Source organism: Larus michahellis, chromosome 4, assembly GCF_964199755.1.
Source record: "Larus michahellis chromosome 4, bLarMic1.1, whole genome shotgun sequence".
In the NCBI taxonomy this organism is placed as follows: domain Eukaryota; kingdom Metazoa; phylum Chordata; class Aves; order Charadriiformes; family Laridae; genus Larus; species Larus michahellis.
In genome coordinates, this window is record NC_133899.1 from 82,671,307 (window position 1) to 82,695,890 (window position 24,584).

At 39.3% G+C, this 24,584-nt stretch overlaps 1 protein-coding gene and 1 long non-coding RNA gene across 31 annotated transcripts in view; one reads left to right on the forward strand and one right to left on the reverse strand.

Annotated features, from left to right (window-relative positions):
- Positions 1-24,584, forward strand: part of LOC141742801 (uncharacterized) — a 343,134-nt gene that overhangs the window by 295,908 nt on the left and 22,642 nt on the right. For 15 of the 18 annotated variants that reach the window (XR_012586865.1, XR_012586870.1, XR_012586873.1 and 12 more), the window contains 4 exons: positions 1,255-1,430; positions 2,829-2,925; positions 10,265-10,375; positions 12,900-13,019. This is a non-coding gene — a long non-coding RNA (uncharacterized LOC141742801). The remainder of the gene's footprint in view (positions 1-1,254; positions 1,431-2,828; positions 2,926-10,264; positions 10,376-12,899; positions 13,020-24,584) is intronic. The other 3 variants (XR_012586874.1, XR_012586877.1, XR_012586879.1) reach the window with 2 other exon arrangements.
- GALNT18 (polypeptide N-acetylgalactosaminyltransferase 18) overlaps positions 1-24,584 on the reverse strand; it is a 281,814-nt gene that overhangs the window by 43,008 nt on the left and 214,222 nt on the right. For 4 of the 13 annotated variants that reach the window (XR_012586860.1, XM_074586017.1, XM_074586014.1 and 1 more), the window contains exon 11: positions 9,816-9,980. The exons of 3 other annotated variants lie outside the window; for them this stretch is intronic. Coding sequence is in view for 9 of the 10 variants with exons in the window: in XM_074586017.1 (XP_074442118.1) it covers positions 9,816-9,980 (165 nt within the window). In the remaining variant the exon portion in view is untranslated. 6 more of the 13 variants (XM_074586011.1, XM_074586010.1, XM_074586012.1 and 3 more) reach the window with 4 other exon arrangements.

The following is a 24,584-nucleotide window of genomic DNA, read 5'->3' on the forward strand; positions in this document are numbered from 1 at the left end:
GTAGAAAAGGAAAAATTAGCTTTGTGCTATGCAGCTGATAATGATGCGCGTCGCTTTCCTGACTACAGCTGCTGTCCTGAGTAACAAGTTGAACGGACAATTCATTCAGAAATAAAGGGAATGTCTTTTCGACAGTCATAAAAGAGTAAGCTCCAGAAATGCATGTTGACATTTTCTGAAATTTTTTTTCCCTCTGTTAAAAGGGGATGCTGCTTGTGTCTCTCGTGCATCCTCCTTTTGCCACATACTGCCTACTGTCCTACTTGGTAGCATTCAGAAAACTGTAAATGCAGAACCCGCTACGCTGAGTAGTCGCTGGCTATTTAGTGTTCTAACTTCAATACTCTAGAGTTCTGAATTAGAAATTAAGATGTGTTTCTGCACTACGTAAGTTAACAACAACAGCTACATTTTATATCTGCTTCTACTAGCAGTAGTGTTAGATATAGGTAAATCCTCTGTTTCTGAACATCTCTGGAGTCTTGAGTGAAACCTGGCCTATAGAAAGGAATCCAGAGTTAATGCTCTGCACCAATGTTTTCTGCAGGGTAACATTTTTTCTTATACAATCTTTCTTTTCATGGGTTGTCCCATACAGTAGCTGCCTGTGTAGAGAAACAATATTACGGTATAACTAGGAAAAAGAGGGGAGTGCTGGATACATTGGCTTTATTTGCATGTTTTACAAATAGAGTTTGTGAAAAGCTTAGAAAAGTTACCTTTTTGTCTTTCATTCTGAGATTACATATAAACGACTTCTGCAAACAAGTCAGGCTTGATTTATCTGCCTTGATCTAGGCTTGCTTCAAGATGTCTAAAGTAGAAGACAGAGAAAGGCAACAAAGATGCTTTAAAGTGGATGGAATATTAAGATGATGGGGAATTACAAAATATACTAAAATATACTAAAATGAAATAAAACCAGCACTTTGCGTAGGATGTAAATGACAATTTACAGTGGTATCGGACTTCGGTGATCCGATGTGTGATGTATGAATCCGATTCATACATCCGATGTATGAATACCTGTGAATACCAGTGTGAAACTGGTAGATTAACTTTTTAAGGAAAAAAGGATTGTTAGAGGTTGCAAATTTGCAGCAACTACTGTGATTTATGCGGGTTTAGGAAACCTGTTGAACTCATTGTTGCAGGCATCAGTGTTTGATGGCTGCGAACTCATATTCACAGGCATCAGATGTTTTTTGTGGGCTGGGTTAATTTTAAGAGTGCTGATAACACAACTTTTTATAGGCATGCAGAGATGATCATTCAGACAAATCCAATCTTGGTCTTCATGAAGAGAGCACATTAGGGGTCAAGAAGGGAATCCTCCTCCTGGTGTTACGGTGAACTGCTGGCTCAGAATAGAGCTCGTTTCTGCGAAACAGGCAGCGTTGACCATTGCCTGAAGCAGTCTTCTAGATGAGGTAATTAATCTAGTTAATTAATTTTCTGATCTGTGATGCAGGAAATTGTGTATTCCTAGGTTTTGCCCTTTTGTTTGGTTTTGAAGCTATCATCACTTCTGTTTATAGTGCTTTCTAAGGCTTGTTCTGCATTGTTTGTCTGTGCAAAACTCTCATTAACATGTCTCCCCCCCCCTTTTGAGTGTGCACAAAATGCAATGTTAGTTTGCTAATGAAAATCCATTCACAGCATGCACAGCGTGAAGATCATGCCTAAGAGCACTTACTGTCTTATTCTTTTTCTCTTTATGGATGAAAATGTTGTTCTAACAATAGCATACCTAGAAAACTAATGTAAAGAAGAAAAGTTCACATTATATTTTCCAACCTTAGCTTGGCTTAGGGAATACCTCGTTATTCATCTTCAGCCAGAAAAACAAGAAACTCCTTTTGGCACAATTAGATAACCTGAGATTTTTATGCTTTCCCTAGGAAAGACAAGATGTTTTCACTAGACAACTTAACATTTTATTATTTTTACATTATATTTATTGGTTTTGGATGAGAGAAAATACACATTCCTATTTCTTTGCGAGAAGTGAATCTTACTAAAATGTAACTCCTTTGGAAAACAAAAATACTGAATAACAGTTTTATTCCTTTTGTGTTGTGTGTGGTGTAGTCAATTAATCTGGGTTTTCTAATCCGAGAGCTCAATATGAAGGCGTCCTAACTCATTTTAACCCAGAAACTGAACTGCTTGCATTGTCATTATATGCTTATGATTAAACCAATCTCTAGAGACCAAGAAATAAATTGAGTGTCAACTGAAGAAAATTAAGAAATGAATTTGCACTAGTATTTCAATCGATCTGCATATTCTAACATGGGAATTTAAGGTGGGCTCTTTGGGACTTTGGTCACAGTACCTAGCTATTGAAAATGGCTTTTTCCCTCATAACAACACAAATCTGTTAGCTGATTATAATTGATATTGGGAAAGGAATGTCCTTGCAGCTGCATCACAAACTTTGCACAGTTTACTCAGACAATAATGGAAATAATCTCTTTTTTGTCGGTTATACTGGGTATTGTTACTGTCAGGTTCAGGATACCAGACTTGATGGCCTGAATCATCTCACCAAATAACTAACCCTCTTTTCTTCTCACAGACACCATTATTGCATCCTGATTTAATTGCCTTCCAAGTGAACGTTTTTCTTGAGTATTTGCATCTTGGATTGTAGCGTGTTACTCGGTAGCCGAACCTCGCTTACATACATATTGTTCTTGTCTCTATTGGAATTAAAGGTGTGACTTCTACTGACTTGATCAGGACAGAGTTTTGGTTTTGCCTGGGAAGTTAGAAATAATAAAAGATGTATGCTAAAGGTGAAAATACTTCCATCCATCTTGCAGCTGAGGAATGCGGAACTCAAGAAGTGATTGGTCCAGTGATGCAGATGAGGGACCAAGAACAGAGCTCAGATCTCCTGAAACCCAGCCACGTCATTTGGTAAGTGTTGGTTATCAGTCAAATTGTAGAAAACATTCTGGAATTGGCTGTTCTTTTGCATGTCTGTCATTATAAAGCTGTGCAGCACCTTGTCAGCAGCAGCTGTCATCTGCGATTTTTGGATGGAGCCTATCTGGACATCTGAAATTAGGAAAAATCAGGTGGAACTAGAACAAATAATTTCTTTGTAAATAAATTGGTGTTTAAAATTATATGCTAAAATATTCAAATAGGGTATCTGTTTTGAAGGAAAACATGGGTATATGTTAACTTCCTTCTAAATTAATTCAGCACAAGTGTCTTTGGAGCTTAAATGTAGTCCTCAGGAGAGTAAATACTGCATAATGTGATATGCTGGAAAAGACTTGAAATGCACCCACTAAAAGCTCATTTTACTGCTGTGTTCACACACCAACTTCCTAGCTGGCAAATTCTACACCTAATTTGTAAACATTAAAACTTGCTATTAAAAAATTGCTCCAAATATAAGACTAAACTTATAGAATCATAGAACGGTTAGAGTTGGAAGGGACCTTAAAGATGCAGCAATAACTGCGAAAAAATTTAATACCGTTGTTGAAACAGAGTATTATCTAGTAATAGTTGTATTTAGTATTTTTTTCTGCATGTGTTTTGCATATACATTTTCATAGTTAAGTTGAAGTCGAGTAACCAAAATGGAGAAAGGCCGAATGCTTACAGATTTTTGTATTTCTAAATAATTCCATTCCGCATAAATGGGAATAAAGAGTTTGTAGGCTTATAGTAAGACATAGCTCAAGAAGCCCAAAACCCAAATACTCTAATACACCTGTTTTTAAAAAGTGTTTAATATGACAAAAATATTGGTTAAATTGCACATGAATTAGGGACAAATTTACTAGAGCAAAAATAAAATTAAAACATTAGCCATCACTTTCTCATGTCTAAGCAGACCAATGGTTCCAGTTCCTTGTCCTACAGCTATTAACACCTTCTGCAGTTATCCAGTTAGTTAAAATATTAAGTACAGGCAAGCTAGGGTAATATTTGATCAAAGACAGGCAAAGAGTAGCTAAGTATAGAAAAAAGTGCTGCTGATGCACTGGACCCATGCACCGACCCTGCACTGGGGCCCCTGGGGCTTGTGGAAGTGCTCTTTTGTGGTTGAGTTTGAAACGGAACATTTGGCAACAGCAGCTATTTAAAAACCAGATAGCCTCACTAAAAATATGGGGCTTAACCCAGTCTGTTGGCTCAATTAATTGAATAATTAGGTTCTGATTTTCTTTATATTTCTCCTGCAGGATCAAAATCTGTATTTTTTTTAACAGGATCGCAATCACTTTCTGTTCTGAGCTGCCAGGCAGATAGCACTGCATAATTACACAGCAGTATAGCAGTACCGCGTGTCTTACACTGCACGTACATATTGAGTGCATGTGCATCTTTGGGGCTAGAAGTACAGCATAAATTCAAATTCTTGATAAAGTAATGATGCTGTTTTTCTACCCCGTGGCTCTCATAATGGAAGAATCTGAAAAAGATCATGGGGACAAATGTTCCCGTGGTCACACAGCTCTACTGAAATTAATCCCTCTTGTACTCCAATGTCCTTGGCTAATGTATGGGCTGAAAACTAGGAGCGGACATTAGAAGGAAACGGTCTGCTGTGTAATGGTGTTAGCCTCCACTTCTGCACTGTGTACGATCAGCAAGGGGGCACATGAAATCAGTACAGAGATTCTCTGCTTGCTTCGCAGGCCCCCCGTTTAATCCCACCATGCAGTCTGCCCCTGCACTGCCTTACTTGTTTGGGATGTGGTTTGCGTAATGGTTCTAGCTAGCAGTAGTACTGCACATCCTTTCATTTCATAAGATAAAGACAGGTAAGAGTAATTCAGAATGACTGTCTGGAGAAGGCCAAAATCTGTAGGAGGAACAAGATGTAAATGCTTTGAGTAATTTTAATGTCTATTCTTTCTTTATATAGCTACATAGAATATCTATTTAATCTATCTATTATCTAATAACTGTTTAAATGAGATCTGAATCATCATGTTTGTCTGTGGAATACTGTAACAACCGAGTAGTTAATTTGCTCTCGTCTGTCTTCCTTTTCCTTCCAAAGCAATTCTTACTATGTATTTGGGAAATTATACATATGGTAATTACAGTTGTCAGCAACAAATTTCATTTACAGCTTCTCAGGATAGCATAAACCACCCCTCTGAACACTTCTGAACTGGAAAATTCCAGCACTGACTAGAATCACAATTGTCCGTAACGTGTAAAAGCAACATTAGCATCGCGGGCAGACGTGACTGCTGGTGGACGTGGGCACAGGCCAATGCTGAGCAGGGGCTCCGCACAGCCTCTCCCTCCCATGAGGTCTGCGATGAGTCTCCATCGCTGTAGATGCACACTCTTCTTACCTCTCTATGGCAACCACACCGGAAACTGAATTACCAAAATTAACAGAGCTTGCTGTACTGAAAAGAATTCAACACGGAACAGCCTTAAAAGGATTAATCTCTTAGGTTTTTAGCTCTAACCTCATGCTCTTGTTTATACCTCTTTTTACAAAGAGCCCTCACCTGTAACGGTTCTCACAACAGCAAACAGTGACAGCGTCACTAGTTTGGTTAGAAGCATAAGAAAGTGTCACATGCCTATCTGACAAAATATAAACATTAAGACACTTCAAGATAAAGAGTAATTACAGAAAAACTTCCTCCTTTTGCCTTTGTTATGCTGCTGAAGGAGTCATAAAGTGCCTTAAGAGTGCTTTCTGGATGGCCTGCTGTCACCCAGGTGATGTATATAGAGATGAATTTCACTTGTAGGGTACTCATTGTGTCACAGCAATAAATCTGAGAAATCAGACTGGAGACAGAGAAAACTTCTTAAAAAAACAAACCAACAAACACCCCCCTTCCAAAAAACCTGACTGCAGCATTTAGAATGTACCATTTCTTAGTACACAGAACAAATTTAATAGTATCAGATAGTCAGTTCAGAAGAGCATGGTTTTGGCCATAAGCAGTTTCTACTGAAAGACGTCCCAAGGAGTTATCTGTCCAGATGCACTGGCCTCCATCTCCCACCCCTCTGAGCCCCTTCTCTGTCACCCAGCAGACCACGTAACGCATCACTCCAGCAGTCCCAGGGAGAGCAGCTTCACTGGGCACCTGGAGAGTGACTGCCACACGGGTGTGATGCTGGCCTGATGCTTCCCGCAAGCACTGGGTTACCCTGGGGAGCAGACTGCTGCTGCCAACACGCTGCACGTGCACCTCCTCCTTGCCTGGTGTGCACAGGATTAATCGTTTAGTACTAAATAAGGGGAACTTGGTGGCAACTGTGGTTAGTTTTTGCTTTAATAATGGTTCATGATGCCAGAGCAGCTTCCTTGATATCATGTTTAAATTAATATTTTAGTAAAATTGTGACCATTTTACTACCATGTAATTCTTGAAATTCCATCCCCTCTGCCTCGTGCAATTTCTGGTGATCACTTACTATTTTGCTATAAGGTCTAATTTTGTTCTGATTAAAGTAAAAAGTGGTGAGACAGACTGAACTAGGTGAACTGTCAAACATCTAGAAGACTTTTCAGCATAAAAGTATTCCCAAAACAAGCATTTCCCTTAGAGAAGACTTGACAAGCAACCTGAACAATAAAATTCTTGAACGCTACCCCGTTGATGGGAGTCTTTTCAGGACTAATTTACATAATTTGACATAATTACAGTTATAAACACTTGAAGAAGCCTTGGAAGGAAGAATGTCACTGAAGCCTACATTTTATTGGGTCTCTTGCATTTGGCAGCTGTACAAAACTGTGGAGCATGGAAATTTGCTCAGATGGATCCTGATTATACAAACACATCATACAAGATTTGAATGCCCAACGCAACTTTGTCCTGTACAGAAAGATACCACAAAGTCTCCCAAGGCCTCTGTCCAGTCAGCCAGCATGATGGATAATGAAAACAGTTTGAGGGACTGGTGGTGGCTCCCTCCACTATTTTGTCCACCAGATCACAGTGGACATCTGAGTGTCTGACTCCAATTCCCTACAACTGAAGGTAGCCACATAACTTAAAATTTTAACATCAAAGTAAAAGGAAAATTAAAAAATTCAATTTTGATAAATATATATATACACACACGTGTATATATGTGTATGCAGACACACACTGCTAATCAAAGATGCAAATTTAGAATTAAGTAATTCTGTACTAGATCTACAGAAGCAAGGAGACCATTAGCTGAGGATGACCCCTATTTTCTACTTTTGTCATAAGGATTTCTCTCATCATGGCATTTCAACAATGTAAGGGAGGAGGAAAATGTTATCTGAAGAATACTGTTTCTAAAGAGCTGTACAGTCTTCTGTCAACCAGGCTCAAGTCCACATCCCACCACAGACTATCATGGTGCCTCTCAGAATACAGTGTGTTTTGCAGAAAAATGAGAAAGTTTCCTCATTCAAATTTTAAGATACATGTCTGTAATGCAGGGCAAACACTGATCTATGTGCTGCTCGGGGAAATCTAGTTCAACTGGTTTATCCTGCTCTGGTTGGTTAGTCTTAATGCCATTCCCTTTCTGAGACAATTCTCTACTTGCACTGCTATATTTTTAATTACCTATATCATCAGACATTCTTGTCGAACGGCTTGAGAATCCAGAGAGTCAAACCATACTTGCAGCCAAAGGAAGCTGCTATAAAAAGCTATGGCCAGCATCTACATTTTAATTAATATTTCACAAACTTCAAGACTAATAATGCAATAAAAAAAGACTCTTTTCAGATAGACAGCTTCCAGTGTATTCACAGAAAAAACGTCTTTTCAACAGACTAATGGGAGCATTTCAAATGCAGGTGATCAGTTGATCTTGGCAAGCCTTGATTACTCTCATTAGCTTTCTTCCACCTTACAGAACTTACAAGGGCCTGCGCAGCATGCTGTATGGTGAGAAATAATGTCATTTTAATTGCATTGGGTGTTAACAAAATCCTTTTTTTTTAATTATTTCATTTGTCTCTTAATTTATCATAAGGAAACAACTAATTAGCTTTCACTTCTCCAGGGTTTCTTTGTAGAAGACTTAAGTACAGTCCATAGAGTCTAGGTTAACAGCATTGCACCTTCATTGGGAGTTTGTATTTGGAACACAGAATGGAAACAGACAGAAAACAAACCAAAAGTAGTTAAATACTATTTTTGAAGCTTTTAATAGTGAAATTACCAGTGCATTCTACTGCTGTCCCCCAAATCACATCTAACATAATCAGTATTTCAAAATAGCAGCAATGTTCTGGAGTAGAAACCATTAATTGTCACCAACAGGCTGGGGTATGCAGAGCTATCACTGAATAGGTGGCCAGTATTAAAATGTTACTGAAATACTATTTAAATAAATACGTTGATTATACCTGTTACAACGGAACTAAGAATCGAGTGCAGAGATGGCCACAGTGAGGGCTCTCCTCAGGACAATACCATTGTTACAGTTGGAGAGAAGACATAATTAAAACTCTGCCCTTGAGGGGACTGAAAGTAAAAGCTGAGATGTCCTTCCAGGTTAGGGATTTAAGGTTTGCTGCTTGAGAGCTACCCTTTAAACACAAAGATCTTACTTTCAAGTATAAATACAAATTATGTTAATAGTATGCTTTACTGATTACTGTTCAAATGCTCTCTGCACTAATGTAGATGCTAAATAAATTGTATTACTAATGTCCTAAAATATACTGATCATGGCTGTTGAAGTTAAAGAAAGAAACTAATGAGTTGGCAGAAGAGGAATTTGCAAACCCACATGGATGTTACAGAAAAATTAAATGCCATAATAAAATTACCTTAACGGTGAGCCTCAGCCTGTGGGCTGGAGGACACAACTACATTTGTAGACTCAAAATGCAGAGGAGCAACTGTGACCTGTCAAACTTGCACTAGTTATTAAATCTTTCCCAGAAGCTAAATCAGGCACTTGTTTTAAAAAGTATTGTAATTTGTTTTATTTATCAGAAGCAACCGACATGTCACTACCTGACATGGTAAACTTCCAATGTCTTAATTCTTACCTTAGAAAAATCTTACCTTCCTTTGAAAGACCAAATTTAACTATCTTCAGCTTCCAACCATTGGAATCTGTTTTGTCTTCAGGAGATAACCTATGTCCCTCTGGAAACACTGATATGCTTTGAGTCACCCTGCCACTTCCTCTTAGCTAAACCGAACAGTGGTTTCCATAAGCATTATATCACAGAGCATGTTTTCTAGCCCCAGAACTTTTGTGGCTTCTTTAAAGCCTTGATTTCTAAATCAGTTATGAAGTGTGGACACCGGGCCTGGACTCAGTGTCCTATCAGCATTCTCATCACTGTGAAATCACTTCTCAACCTTTACTTGCGCTTCTTTTTATATCTCTCTTACACTCACTCACACATAAAAGTATTTGTCTTTCTAAGTAAGTAACTGCAAAAGTAGCTCATTATGAGGCCGTATCATCAGTGACCCACCACCCCCTTTCTCTGAGTTGCTACTTTCAAAAAAAAAGAACAATAAAAGACCTTTTCTGTTTCTTGTTCCTAAATAGGTTACTTTGCATTACACTCTACTAAAAATAACTTTTTTTTTTGATTTAGATAATTCTGTAACAGTACTCTACCTTAGAAACAAATAATTTATTGTGAACTCAGAAAACATAATACAAGTTTTATAATAACCTCCTGAGGTAGATGACATTGGGATCAAATGTAAACATAGCTTCCTGGCTCTGTGCAAGGAAAGCAAGGATAAATCTAGTTCTGTTCTGTTAGTAAACAGATTACTCACACTTTGGATACAGAAACAGAGCTTTGGAAGTTCCTGAAATGTCTGCCGAGTAACGATTACCTGAGTAAACTGCCAGTAAAGCTTCATTCTCTTGGCTTTGGCATAATTGCATTCAATGAGCCTGGGCCTGCTGTTCACATCCACCAGGCATCTGTTGTCATCATCGTCGATAGTGGGACTCAGAACACCCACATGGAGCTGCTGATTGCTTGTGTAATAAACATTCTGCAACAGGAAGCACAAACAAGATTTGTGGCCTCTAGACAGATGCAGCACTTTTACCAATAAGATAAATATGCTGAATAGCAGTAGGCTGACCCCGTAGTGGCTTTTAAATCATTTCCTTTCACGCAGGAGGCAACACAACAATTATTTAAAAGTTGTTCTAAGTTAACAGTTAACTGTTACCAACAAGTAAATGTTGGTTAACTGCTTAATAGGAAATACACAAACAAAACTGTTGTTTCATCGTGTGCCTTTTCACTTCTGTTTGCTATGGTCATGCACAGTGGGTCCTCAAAAAGCAAGATGTACGCCCTCTAGCAGGACGTGGGGGTAGTCTGAACATTGCCATCAACTCTGCTGAGGCTGTCATCTGAGGCTGACACCTAGCTGGAGAGGTAAGAAACTAAACAGCAGCACAGCAGTTCAGCTCAATCTTTTATATGACAGACAGAAAGATAAATTAAGGTCTTCTACAAACAACTTTGAGGCAGCTAATCGGAATCCAGGATATACAATAAAATGTTATTAGCAGTTGGTGACAGATACACAGCCAGAGAGAGAACAGAATGGCCATGTTTCAGGCCATTTGTTCGCATTTTATTTTGTGTATGTCAATGCACACAGACACAAGAGACTGGAAAAAGGGACCAGACACTGGCTGCGCTGGATTTGTAGCAAAGGAGTACACTCAGTGATTACACTTATGACTGAAGGCATGAGACTATTATAGTATACAGATTCTTTCCACTCTGTTTGACTACAAACACATAAGTGTGAGGTTTCTCTGGAAGAAAGAAAAAGAAGGGGAAGAAGAGAAGATAACAGGTTACATATAAGCCCAGAAAGGTAAGACAGGACTATGCCGGGATTGTCTGTTTGCTAATCACAAATAGAATTTATTTTGCTAAAATCAGACCTTTTTCTTGAGAGGACCACGAGAAAGACGAAATAGCAACATCATGCTTTACGAGTCTCATCTGGTAAGGGTAGGTGTAAAGCTTTGACAACTCAATGGTATCAGAGTTGCAACAGACGAGAGCTGGACAGAAGCACCAAATTAACGTCCCCATCACCTTACTGTATCTATTCTATGTGTCTGGAACAAAAGGGGAGCTGGAAATTATGCTGTGTGTATTTGGGAATCCTTTCTGTTCCTGGAGGTGGATAGTACTATCTCCTGCTATCTGTTCCTTGGTGATGTAGCTTGTTTTGTATGTGCATATTCTTATTTGTGAAAACTCTGATAAAATATTAATTGCAAATAGGAGAGAAAGCAGAGAAAGAGAACAAACCAGGACTCAGGAGAGATTTGGGAGCTTCATGTAAAAAAGCCAACTTTGAATGCTAAAATCAGTCAATGCAGAGATTAAATACAGATCAAAAGAAATGGTGGTATTTCTGCACAAGACAACGTCCTCTGCTGACCCTCCTGGAACACTTCCAGGGCAGATCCACAGCAGATGTAAAATGACATAGTTGCATAAAAGTTTATGAAGTTGCCATTAATGTTGTATACTAATGAAAGGTTTGACCTCCTTCATCCATTTAATTTTTTTCACCCCACGGAAACGGTAACAGAAATCTGAGCTGGCTGAACTGAGGTGAGTCGAGGTTTTAAGAGTATGAATAGAGAAAAGTCGAATAGTTCAGTCATGCCTTACAGGAGAAGAGAAGGGTAAATAAAAGGACCCAGCAGAGCACATTTCCTAAATGGCTGGTTATTACTGATTGAAGTAAACCCTAAGAACTGTGGAAAGACTAACACAACCCCACCCCGATGGACTCCAGCCGTAAGTTAGATAATTAACGTTCCTGCAAACAAAACTGATGCTTCAGAATACCAATAAACATTTAGAATGTGCTTTGTAGAAGGACCAACAGCAACTATTTTAGATATATTTAAGATCTTTCCAGATGCCTTTTTTGGAGAGAGACTGAGGTAGTGATAGAGCAAGGCAATAAGATCAAGATGATCTTTAAAGGGGATCGTTAAGATACATTGACCTATAGATCAACGTTTTCTTGCAGCTTGTTTGCTTCTTACCTAAAATTACTACTAGAAAAATGAGAGCGAAATTGTCAGTTATTTGTATTTTTTACTAATAGGAAGTGATTTGTTACTTCCGTTTTTTCAGCACATTGTCACCACAGAAAACACGTTAGAAGAAAATCAAGGGGGGGGTTGCATTTTTTTGTTAAAGAAAGATACACATCAGTCACTGGAAACAAATGAGCGGGCTTGGCTGGAACTGAGAAGAGCACGCTCTAGCACTGGGCTGCTTGTGCAAAAAAAAGTGGTGTACCTGCAAACCCTCAGGGCTGAGCTGTTTTTATTAGCTCAGTCTCCTCGGCCTTTCACAGAGTGGCCTGAAGGCTCCAGGTAATCTTTTCATCTTCCTGGATAAAGCAATCACAATTCCTACTGCAACTCCACCAGCTTTTTTTTTAATGTCAAATCAGCAATAGTTCAGCGTGAGCATCTTTCTGGGCAGAAGCAGAATGATGGCTCTGGCTGGGGGAATTACCCAATTCTGTTTGTTGGCAAAACTGTGCAGAAATAGAACAATCAAATGCAATTATGCTTAATAGACATAATTAGCAGGTTGTTGCTTATCTTTAATGAGCTCACCCTGCCTGCTAATATCACTTCATTTTTCATTGTGGACCAGTTTAGCAAAAGAGGTGTGAAATCCTGCATTCTCACCTAGTATTGGGAAAGGCACCTTTCAGCTTTTAAGCAGCGTGTAAAAATAAGTTCAAACTGAAACCGACTGTGGTAAGGTGGCAGTTAGTCCTAATTACGTTCTTCCAGGACGGTGCTTTGCTTAGCCAGTAATATGGATATTATTTAATTATTCTCGATATTAATTATAATAAATATTATAGCATCTTATCCAATAATACCATATCTTATTCCAGAATTGAAAACATCACACAACCTGGTAGATTTGACTACGGTGTTTTCCTAATGGACGTATCACATGAAAAGCACAGACCCTCTACAAAGTCTACTTGAGCAGCACGCTAGCAGACAGCAAGGTAATGGTTTGTGTTGCATGTGGTCAAAAAAGTTTCCTTAAAACCTATGGACAGTCCCTGGCTCCTTTCCCCCAACCCCAGAATGAATTTTTTTGTAGTTTGGTCGTTGGTTTTTTTTTTTTTTTTTTAGTTTAAAGATGGTACACAAATTACCGTTCTGGAGTGGGCAGTAGGAGATTAACCAGCTGAGTTGCATGAAATGAATTACCATCTCATAACACTTGTTAGGTATGCACATATATGACTTTCTATTGATCATATTTTAAATTGACCTGCAGGTAAAATACAAAAATAGAAACTTGCAGATTAAAACCACACTCATGTTTTATCATCTTATGTGTAGCCCTGTAAAAACTAGTTTGCATTTGTGATTTAAAGAAGTTGTTAATGAGATAAGATAAATGCCCACAGCAGTACTTCTTCAAGAGGATGCTTTTAACAAGCATCAACAAGTACACTAGCTGTTTTGCACGCCACTTCAGCACAAAATGGACAACTGAGGCACTTTTGTTTACAACCCTTCAGAAGATACAGGCAAAACACATTTTACCAGTACATTTGTTCCTGCGATATTGCAACATCATCATCAACTAACACAACAGGAGAGAAATCTTGCAGTAACTTAGAAAAGTTATTTTTGAACAATCACTTTAGTACTTTCTTGGAAGTCCAAATGACTGAATATTGAATATGGACTATTAAGTCATTAGGGTGACTTTGAAAATTTTACTGGGAACTTGGACCTTTCATTTCTGTTACAACAGCAAATGTCACAGCAGTCGTTCTTCAAGGGACTGGAGACTCAACAGCCAAACATTTGCTTAGCTCCACTGAAGTCAAGACGCTTGACAAATCTATGCTGATTTACAGCCTTCAAAGTTCCTTTGCATTCCCATTGAAGACACAGCCTTCGCAAAACACAACCACACATTTTTAAATCACCATCATATACATAGTCCCGGAGGAGCTACTGAATTTCCACCGGAAAAATACTGCCTGGATGTTAGTACCAAAGCACATGATGAAAAAAACCCAGCTCCCATATTCTGTAACAAAATAAGCCTCCTTGTGTTTCCTGAGTCTGTTCTAGTCCACAGCACTTTACTATCTATTTCTTTCGCTATAAGAGTATTGATGCACAACGATATCTCCTGGCTAACTGGAAGGGAGCACCTTTGTTCAGGAAATCAGTTAGGTTCAACAAAAGGCACTTATCTTCACAAAAAGTGAAACTACAAGGATTCAGCATTACTGTCAGCTAGAAACTCTGTAAAAAAGTATGCAGGATTTGTGATCTGCAAAGTGTCAGCGTCAACATGGGGCCTGAGCCATAGGCACTGCCACATCTCCTTCAGCCACGCTCCCACCAGGTGCTTGTCAAGGGTGGATGAGCGCGTTCGCACAAGCTGACAGGCTGGTTCCGGAGGCTGCCACTTGCTGCCTGCTTTCCCTGCCCTCACTCCAGGTCCAGCTGTGTTCAGTGTCCTCACGAAACTTCCTCCAGAAGCCTGGGGCTCACAGCAGATTCAAGTGATACCAAAAGAAGTTGTTCAAAACAAAACCTGGTGTTATTAATCTAACAATTTGCAGCAAGCAAATGATTAAAGTAACAAAAGCTTCATACCTGGGCCTGAAGAAAAGCCTATCGGTTCCCTTCAAAGCCTGACATAGTTCTCTGCCACAAGGCTTCTGTTTCAGTCTCTCATGTGTTCTCGAAGAACAGCCTCATAACTCGTCACTTTCATAACTAATCTTCCTCTGGACAGTAAAAGGTGAGCTTTTTTGGTGAACCGTTTCCAATTTTTTGCAGAGCTGCTGAGAAACCTGGCCTGCAAATTTCCCTGTGCTTATAAAACTGCATCTTCCAACTAAAGGACCAATTATTCGTTAGCTATCTTGAATTTATTTTCCTAGAGGTGTCCCTTCTAAGGCCATTGCTTCATTTCCCATTTGCTCCACCTAATAATCTGATTATTCACATTAAGACAAAATATAAGACACGCAAAGTGAGATTGGTATTGCATTAATAAAACTAGAAAAAAGGTTCACAAAAATCTTCATAAGGTGAAAAAGTGAGATTTAGTAACGGCATATTTGCTATTTGTTCTAAACAAATATTTTTTTTAATAACAAAATTTATTTGCCCTAAAAAGACATATAAAAGATGAAGACACAAATGAGTGGGAGTTGAGAGCTTCGTAATGACTACGAAACATTAGACAAAACTTGGTGTCCTAAATACTTTTCCCACCTGCATTTCAGATGAACTCATTTGCTGTATGTTGGCTTTTTCTATTTAATATTCTAAGCCTAACTTTTCCCAAAAATTTGCTTGACTATCAGGAAAACTTACAATACAATACAGCGATAAAACCAAAAGTTGTATATAGTACTACTACTCAGGTCAACTCCAGAATAAAGCACAAGCAGCTTCACCCTTTATTTGCCATTGGACCAAGCAGATACTTCTTTCCTGGTGTTAGCGATCATCTGACAAGATTTGGTACCTTTGTTTACACGGGGGGAACGATGCTAAGCACAATTCACAAAATCCCATTAGTACTTCAGTTCCCTCACGATGGCAGCGAGCTCAGCCCAGCCAGCCAGAACGGGCCCAGAGCTTGGGACAGACACCACTGGTACAGCTCAGCCGAGGCAGTCTGGGCCTGGCAAACTGAAAGGTGTCACTGGTCTTTCTACAAAATTACCAACTCGATTGCCACGGCAGGTTTCCTGGAGGGCTAGAACGATAATTTTGGTGGGATACTCACATCTCGTGCTGCGTTGCAGTGGTGCAGCACAGAACACATCCTAAATCTGCCATGAGAGCAGTGAAGGCCCAGGTAATTCAGACAGCTTTTTTTTCCCAGTGAAAATATTTCAAACAACTACATGAAATAAAACCTGCACCAAAAAAAATGTGACGCTGCAGAGTACAAGGGAAGGTCAATGAGCTCTGCTTACCTGGACACAAATACGTGCCTTTGTCCTCACAATGACGTAATGGAGTTTCTATTCACAAGAGGTTTGCCCTAAAAGGTCAAATAGCGATTCCCATAGCAATTAACACTGAAATTCCACTGACTTTAAGCGCAATGAGATTTTTGGCTCCAAGTTTATTATTAAGCTTTGAAAAGCCACCAGAGTTGATAAAGGCTTTGGAGCTCAAGTGGGTTGCCAGTTGCGGTAAATTATTCATAGGAGCTGGTTTATCATGTAGCAAAAAGTTACAGTAAGATGTTCAACTTAACACAAGATGATTATCTGAAGGATAAATTGCCAACTCCCCACTGGAAGTTTAAAGCAATACACACCAATTTTCAGGCTGAAAGCCATTTGTAATCCTTATGGCAGTGTTCCCAGGTGAAATCACGCTGGAGCCTGGTACATGACTCTGCATTTATAATGAGCAAACTTAATGCTCACCACCAGCAGTATTTATTTGCTACCCTGCTTTTGGCATAATAACTATGAGGGATAAGAAACCTGATTCACCACTACTTTATTCCATCTTTGAACCGTATTTTTCTTCATATTAATCCATGAAGTCACTTATTGTCAGGAGTAATATATTAACATATTAGGTCCCAAGTCTCACAGCAGATTCACACTTGACTACAACTCCAGCTAAAGAGCACAGTCTGGTGGATTCCAGTAAATCCAGACTTCACTAACATTGCTGTTACTTGGCTATTTATATTGTTCCTGACTTTTATTCCAGCGGTTCTTGTTACATAAACACATCTGAACGAAAGAACTTTCCAACCCCGATAAGAAAACTCAACAGAATCCACGTTCATTATGAGTAACACAAACAAAAACATCACTAGATAAAAATCAAGTGTATTTCCATTTCCTATTCTTGTAGGGACAGAGAGGAGAAGGGGGTGGGGGGGAGCTGTGTTGTTCTGTAGCCACGATCAACAGCATCACTGTGTCCCATGCTGCCCTAAAAAAAGTACTGCTGAAGAAGTACAAGCATAAGGCTGAGAATTACAGAAAGTTACCCCTGTGCCACAGGTCAACCCTTACAAGATTCATGTTATTTTTCTGAGGTAGGTTTTCAGCTGGTGCAGCCTGGTGATACAACTTTAGAACAACTGTAACCATATCCATGCTGAGGATCTATTCACTATGAAACCTGTCTTACTGATGGGCTGACCAACACCACAATTTAGACTTAAATTGTAAAGTGTGTAAGAAGGAAACTACTCACTATTTCACTTCAGTATTTAGATTTGTATGTACTGAATTAACCCACCAGCATACTGATGATCTGACCTACTTGCTCTTCTTCATGCCCGTGCACTAATTAACTTTTGAATTCTAAAGCAAGAATACTTGATAGCAATAAAGCCAAGGTGCTCATAAACTTTAAATAATATAGTGTGATGCTATAAATGCAGGCTTAAAGACACAAAAATGTTATCGTATTATTTTAATAGAAAACAGAGAGGAACTCAATGGCAAACTTTTAAATTTAAATTCATGAACCTATATTGCAGCGGAATATCTAATTCTGCTGTTGCCTACTTTGGTATTCTGCTTTAGTTTTATTTAAAACAAGCAAAGAGAAATCCTCTTACTTAAGCTCCACTTTTTAAATTGAATGGAACTGTCAGTCGTTGTTTTTACATATGCTTTCAGTACTTAATTCCATAGTTCTCCTAATGCTGGTAACTACAGAATTAACAAGACCTGGATAAATTAAAATTTTACTTGATTCACTTCCTAAAGGTTCTCTTGGTTTTGCTCTTATCTCTACACAAGATCTCTACAACTCTTCCAAGGCAAAAAAATAAAAGGTAGTAAAAAAATAAAAATCAGAACCATTCTGGCAGAGACAACTGTCCTTTTTTTCAAAAGCATGCTGTCTTATGGCTCCTGTGACTTTGCCTGTCTGAATTTTCCTTTTCCCCTCTCTCACAAATCCCTCTTTACCCTTCACGGTTTTCTTTGTGGATTCCTACAGAACCCCACGTCTGTCTTACCCTGTTTTCTTCTCCTTCAACACATACCCACCTGCAAACAAACTCAGCCATTGTCCCCATATGCTGATGCTCTGGTCCATCCTTGACACCAGAGTTGACTCCTCCTGGCCAAATTAAAATCTGAGCTATTTCATTGCCAGCTGTGTATAAGCTTTTGGTGGCTGAGCATCAACAGGTTTAAAAGCAGACTTTTTACCTTTTCACAGCTAGACCCAAGCGCTTCACATTACTGTCACATCCAGGTAATCGCGCATTTCTATAACGCACGTCTTCATCTCGAACCTCTTCCAAAGTCATCAAATCTTGTTATACAGCCTTTTTTTTTTCCCCTGCAGAATCTCTAAAATACACCTTTTCCACTCAAAGTTGACCCTTGCTGGCTTCCTCACTGATACCAACACTCATGCCCTCTTCAAATCCATCCTGAATGCTTCTGAAAATTTGGTTTTCAGGTTGCCTTTCAGGAAGGCAACATCCTCGCACTTGTGTTTTACATGCTGCATAAACGGTTTGTCTTTATTTTCAAAGCCCTTCTCAGCCCCTCCTCTTTTCACTTATCAGCCTAGCAAGTATAAACAGGTTATCTTCCAGCTCCTAATTACATCAGGATGCTAACCTTCATTGGTCACATTTTACAAGGAAATATTCCTGGATGCTAGGAGAAGTACAGCTGGCATCTACCAAGGGACTTATCTTCCTCTGCACGTTCCACGGCATTTCCCTCTTGCTCAGATGTCTCAAAGATTATAAGATATTTATCTATCAAACAATAATTTTGCTGATGTACCAAAAGCATTACCCAAGAATGCTATGTCAGTACCTCACGGCATTCCCTTCTCCCCACTGCCACAATCTCCTCTTCCCAATATTCTCTTTGTAGAATTTAGCTCTTCAAATCAAGGACGTACTTTTTATTATGAGGCTGTAGAGCAATTAATATAATAGATTTCTGGGTCATTACTGGGATGCCCACAACTACAATAATAAGCCTAACGATAAAATAATATGGTGCCAGGGATGATTCAGGTAGCTCACCACTTCTCAGAAAAAATGTACGTGTTTTTCCTAGTGGTATAACCTTCTGAATGTTTGTTAAAATAAATTGTGTTATTTCTACTATTTTACCATTTTCTGCACTGAATTTGATAAAATTTTGTGTCTGCAACTAATAAGTCAAGTCAGGCAAGTTACAAGCAAGTGCCACACCTTCTTAATTAAGGTACTCTACTAACATCTTGATCTCAAGGGTTTGGGAGTTTTTTTTTTTTTTTTAAATGAAGTCCAGTCGTCTTTAATCCTGGATGGTAGTGAGCAATCACTACGGATACAGAGGTCCTTAATTCCTCTTGGCTTCCACAAGTGCTGTGCACTTCCGGCATTTTGTGAAGGAGACAAAGTAAGGTAGTTACATGGACACCTTTGAGAAGAACTCCCAGCTCCTTAAAGACATTACTTAGTCTCTCTGCCTACTGCCTCTCCTGCCTCCACTGAAAGCAATCACAACCTGTTTCTAATTTTAGATGAGCCAGATCTCACCCGTTCTTCTTAGGATCATGCATACATTTGATTTAAGGTTTCCAGAGGTACCACATTGACACCAACATATGCAAACTACAGGAAAAATTGTCCAAAAATTAGTTATTTTGGTGCTGAAGACAATAAAATACTGACATTAAAAGTGAGGCATTATGTACAGAAAGGGAAAATAAAAAGGCAGCACATTTCAACCTCAGCTGGTTAGTGAAAGTCGGATTATCTTTTGTTTGTTTACGCTACCAGCAGGAACATACTTATTTTTCCCAGCAAAACAAAACACTCACAAGAGTTCATCAGTCAAACTTAAGTTTATAAAGCAACCTTCTTGCAAGCACCTTTGAGAGAAGAACAAACTGAAATGCAAACCAAACTGCTCTTAATGTCTTAAAAAGTCTCAGCAAACGTGGTGATTTTGTAGTCCTGCTTCTACAACACGCAAAGGAGTAAATCCCATAGCAAGAAAAATGGGGCTTCAGTCATTCACAGCAAACCTAAAATAAGTCTGATGTAATTCCACCGAAATCAGATGAACTGTCAGGATCCAAGGGAATCTTTCCCCCTCTTTCTTTGCATGTGATACAGTTTATAGATGATATACAACAAGAAGCATCAATACACTGTCCTAAATGAAAACATACACTGATTTGACTCTACAAAGGCTGCAGTCAGAACACGGGTGGAACATCTTGTCGAGACTGAGGTGACGCTGGAAGCTAAAGATCCGGTAGGACTCACTGAATGTAAAACAGTGAAAGGTGCTTCATACCGAGATTTTTTAAATCCCCCCAGGTTTTATGGGAAGGTGGGCTACCTGCCGTTAGATTTAGTCTAGGCTAGCAGAGTGGCTGAAGCCAAGCTATAAAAAACCCACTTAGAGACTTAAATTACAATGGACTAAACATGCTGAAATTAATATGCAAATTAAAGTTGAAGTAATAGCCTAGGACATCCCACAGTCTGTCATGACTCTCTGGCACCAGTGACAAAAGGGAAGCTCTGAAGGTTTCACCTAGTCCTATTAGCAGTGTTTCCCCCAGCAGCAGTTCTAACCTCCCACTTGACTTCCTAACCTCTCGGTGCTTGGTGTATAATCATTATACTGTAAAAGTCTTATTATGCGTATTATTAAACTCGTGAATTAGTTAGGAACGCAATGTGGTGATCCATGAGGAGAGCAGCACTAGCTCTTTGGAGTACAGTGACTAGTTAGAAAAACCTCTGCAGTGCAGCAGAGGACCTCAAAATAAACACCAAAACAAGGAAAAGAATTTTACTTTGTTTAAAGACAGAAGTGCAAGAGAAACTCGGCACAGATGTATGGCACTACCCTAGGCAATTTTCTTCAGGTTTTAGTCTCACGTGGCTTCGGGAATTGTACAGCTGAGATTGTGACATACTGCCATCTGAGAACTCCATCTTGAAGGCTTATTACTTGCAGGTATATTGTGCATTTCCATATACAGAACGCTTAGTGTTGCAATTTCAGTGGTAAGTGGTTCTCTTACCAAGCTCTGCCACTTGAGCTACCCAGTGGATGCTTCTGTAGTCCTTTCCCAGGTTAGAATTAGTCTTTTTTCAGAGTAAAACCCAGAGACTATTAAAGTTTGCAGAGGTTTTGCCTCAGGTTTTCATGTCATATACAGTCTATAATTACAGAACAGGCAAATACTACATATGGCCAACTTTCATGCTCAGTAGCATTATTTTATTAAACTACTCTATAACAAATGAAATCTCTGCCAGGCTTAGCAGCCATACATTTAGTATTTGAAAGAACCAGTGGCACTTCTGATAATATGAATAAATTTTCAGACATCTGATGTCTATGCTGTGATTTCCTTTTCTTCAAATGACTTATGTGACTTAACAGCCAACTTCACAACAGTATATTAATGGAGGATGAGTGAGTTAGAGTACTGATGATGCAGACATGACTGACTGATAGCCACCAGAGAAAACAAAGAGCAGAGAGCACCTCTACCATTTTTTGTTGGCCATTTCTGTCATCCATAGTTGAGCTTTTCTCTTCTTATAAAAGGTCAAAGCATCACTTACATTTCACTTCAAGTTTGTGCTACTTGCTTTAGTAGGTGAGGGACTTTGGTGTGGTTATTGAGTGGATAGGGGTGAAAGGTGCAGACTGGTGCACCTCTCAGTCCCGTGGAGAACGAAGGGAAGTTACTCAGCGTTCCCACCCTGACACGTTCGGTAGTATTTCCCCTCTTAAACAAAGTTAAGCCCATTGAGCTGAGGAAAAGAATTTCTGATATTTTAAATGGGCAGCATCAAAATCAAAGCAAATCCTTAAATACAATAGCCTACAAAAAGTAAACTCATTTTCCCTTAGCTGTAGAGGGTGTATTTCAAGTGACAAAGTCTATCACTTCAACTGATTTGTTTCAATCTTTATTGTTGGTCTCTCTGTAGAGACTGTCAGAAGCTCATGAAATTTTATCCAACCCAATTGTATCCTAAACCAAAATTTCTTTCCTGAAACGTTTTTAAGCCTTCCAAAGCAAATGGAGAAATAAATGTACCTTAATAGAAATGGCACTTTTCCTGCCCACCAAATGTTCTGAAGTAGTGGCTCCGCTGTTTGCAGGGCGACAGCAAATGACACTCAGAGAAAAAAGTCAGCATCTGGAATTTAAATGAGGAGTCTGTATACTATGACCTCATGCAAAAACCGCAGCTTTGATCCTGCCTGTGTTCATGAATAAATTGCAAAGTTCACAAAGCTCTACAAAGAAAATCAAAACGTGTCTCAGGCTGGAATACTGTGCTCACATCCCAGAGATTCCTCCTTTCTTCTGCTCTTCTGGTCCCCAGGAAAAGGGCAAAGAAAAGTATCACCTGATACATTTTCATCCCTGAATGTACTTTTAGTGCTAATGACATTTTTAAAAGGAAAGATGGAAATGAGGAGGGACATTAGAAGTAGCATTAGCAAAGATTTTTTACCATGAACACTTCAGTCTTAAAAAGACTGTCTAGACTAGCAACAAATAAATAAATAAACAAAGCTGTTTAAAAAGCAGAAAATTGCTTTCATTAATGCCAATTCAACTGTCCCAGCTGTGTGGGAAGCCTTACTGTGCTTGACCGAGTGAGCTTCATTTCGTCTATGACAAAGAACACTGCCAACTTCGTATTGCGCCCCTTGCACAAGTCAGGCTGTAAACCTTGGCCAGAAATGGAACAGTAAATACTGTGATATGCAAAGGCACGTTGCTTAAGTGTGCAAATAGTACGATACCTCCCCCCCGTTTTCATTCATTAGGGCTTGATTTCTGGGGCCTTCCATCATACTGTGAAGGCTCACATATAAATTAGTTAGGCCTTACAGGTACCCACAGGCCAAGTAGAAGAGACTCAGCTTTTCTGAGTAACAGCTCATCAGGTGGGTGAGGCAGCACAGTAAAACCAGCAACTCTAAACCCAGGTTGTTTAAATGACCTTCAAGTACAACAGTGAATAGCTAAAATAGCTATGCTAAGCTCCGGGCTGCCGAGGTATCACTAGGCTGTGAGGCTAAGCTGCTTTCATCACGGAAGGCAGATTATGTCACAGATTTTCCCCTGCATTTTCTGCCTGTCTTAGGAGCCTTTATTTTATTATCTGAAGTAGATTATCCTCTAACATATCTGCAGGACACAGACCTAAAGAAAAAAAGCCTTCTGCCTTGCTGTTTAGAATACATACAAAAACTAGGCACATCAGTCACTCATAAGTCACTGAATATTTGCAACATAAATAAAAAACTTCTTTCAGGGCTCTTTTAAGTAAAATCATTTTACAACATCCTTTTGATTGTTCTAAAACAACAACAGTTACTGCTGTTAGCAGCCTCCTAATTTGCGTATGAACAAAAAGACTAAGGGTTATTACATTGTACGATAAACTACTTAAGTGTTTTGTACTATTTTGCACAGCTGATTCTCCCCAAAGCACAAATCTGGGTCCCCACATGGCCCCTCTAGGACCAGATCCTCCCTAGTAGCGCAGGGGTGGCAGTACCCCAGTGGAGCAGGTGACCGGAGATCACGGGCTCTGCAGTCTCCTGCCGTGGGTTTTGGACACCTTACCGTTCTGTGGTAGAGCCCTGCTGGCCTCACGCTGCTTCAGGGAAAAGGGAGATTTCTCCTACACTGAACCTCTGCTTGCAATGAGACTACTACATGGGGAAACCTATTTCACTGAGTGAAATTATGTTGGTCTGTGACATAAATTAAGTGTAGCAAAACCACAAAAGAGCATTTCCAGAGCTAAATTTAATTCAAAGCCACATTAATTATACTTAGCTTTTCCCCCAAACAAAACCAGACTGGAGTAAAATGTTGGATTTTCAGTCAACAAACTGCTGTTCCAGATCCTTCCTTGGTACGCATCTGCAGGACAGAACTACAGCTAACTACAGGCTATTTCCTTCGGCATGCTCCTTTCCAAAAGCGCTGTTGTTATCCTGATAACCAGAATCACAGGAGAGCAATTTGTCAGAGAATCTCTAGTACAACTCACTCCGTGACTTCTACTTGTCAGACTCACAGTAGGAAAGAAACCTGAAGAGTTAAAAATTTCGCTACCAACTTCTTGGAAATTCCGAATGAAATCTCATGGTCTGCTTCAAACTAACAGAGCCCTCTCCATGTGAACCAAACCACATCGGCCTTAAAAGCAGGTACCAGAAAATTTTATTCCTGCAACATTCAAAGAACAACTTGGGAGATGAATGAATGGGAAAGCTGAGGTGACAGGCTACATCCTCATCTGAGACACTGAACCAGAATAATGTACCTGATCCCGATATGGTGTCGAGTGCAATCTGACCCGTTCAGATCTGACTGTAGAGATTTATTATAATTTTGTGCTTGTAGTCACTGAAGGGAAGAAAAATGTTTTGAAGACAGGGCAGAAAAAAATCTGAGTCCATGCAGACCCATCCGTTTTCACATCAGAGAAGTGAAAGCGATGTGTTCACATCACTGATCTAGCTTTCCAGCTTTTAGTTCACAAACCTGGATAAAAAGTTCTTCCATTT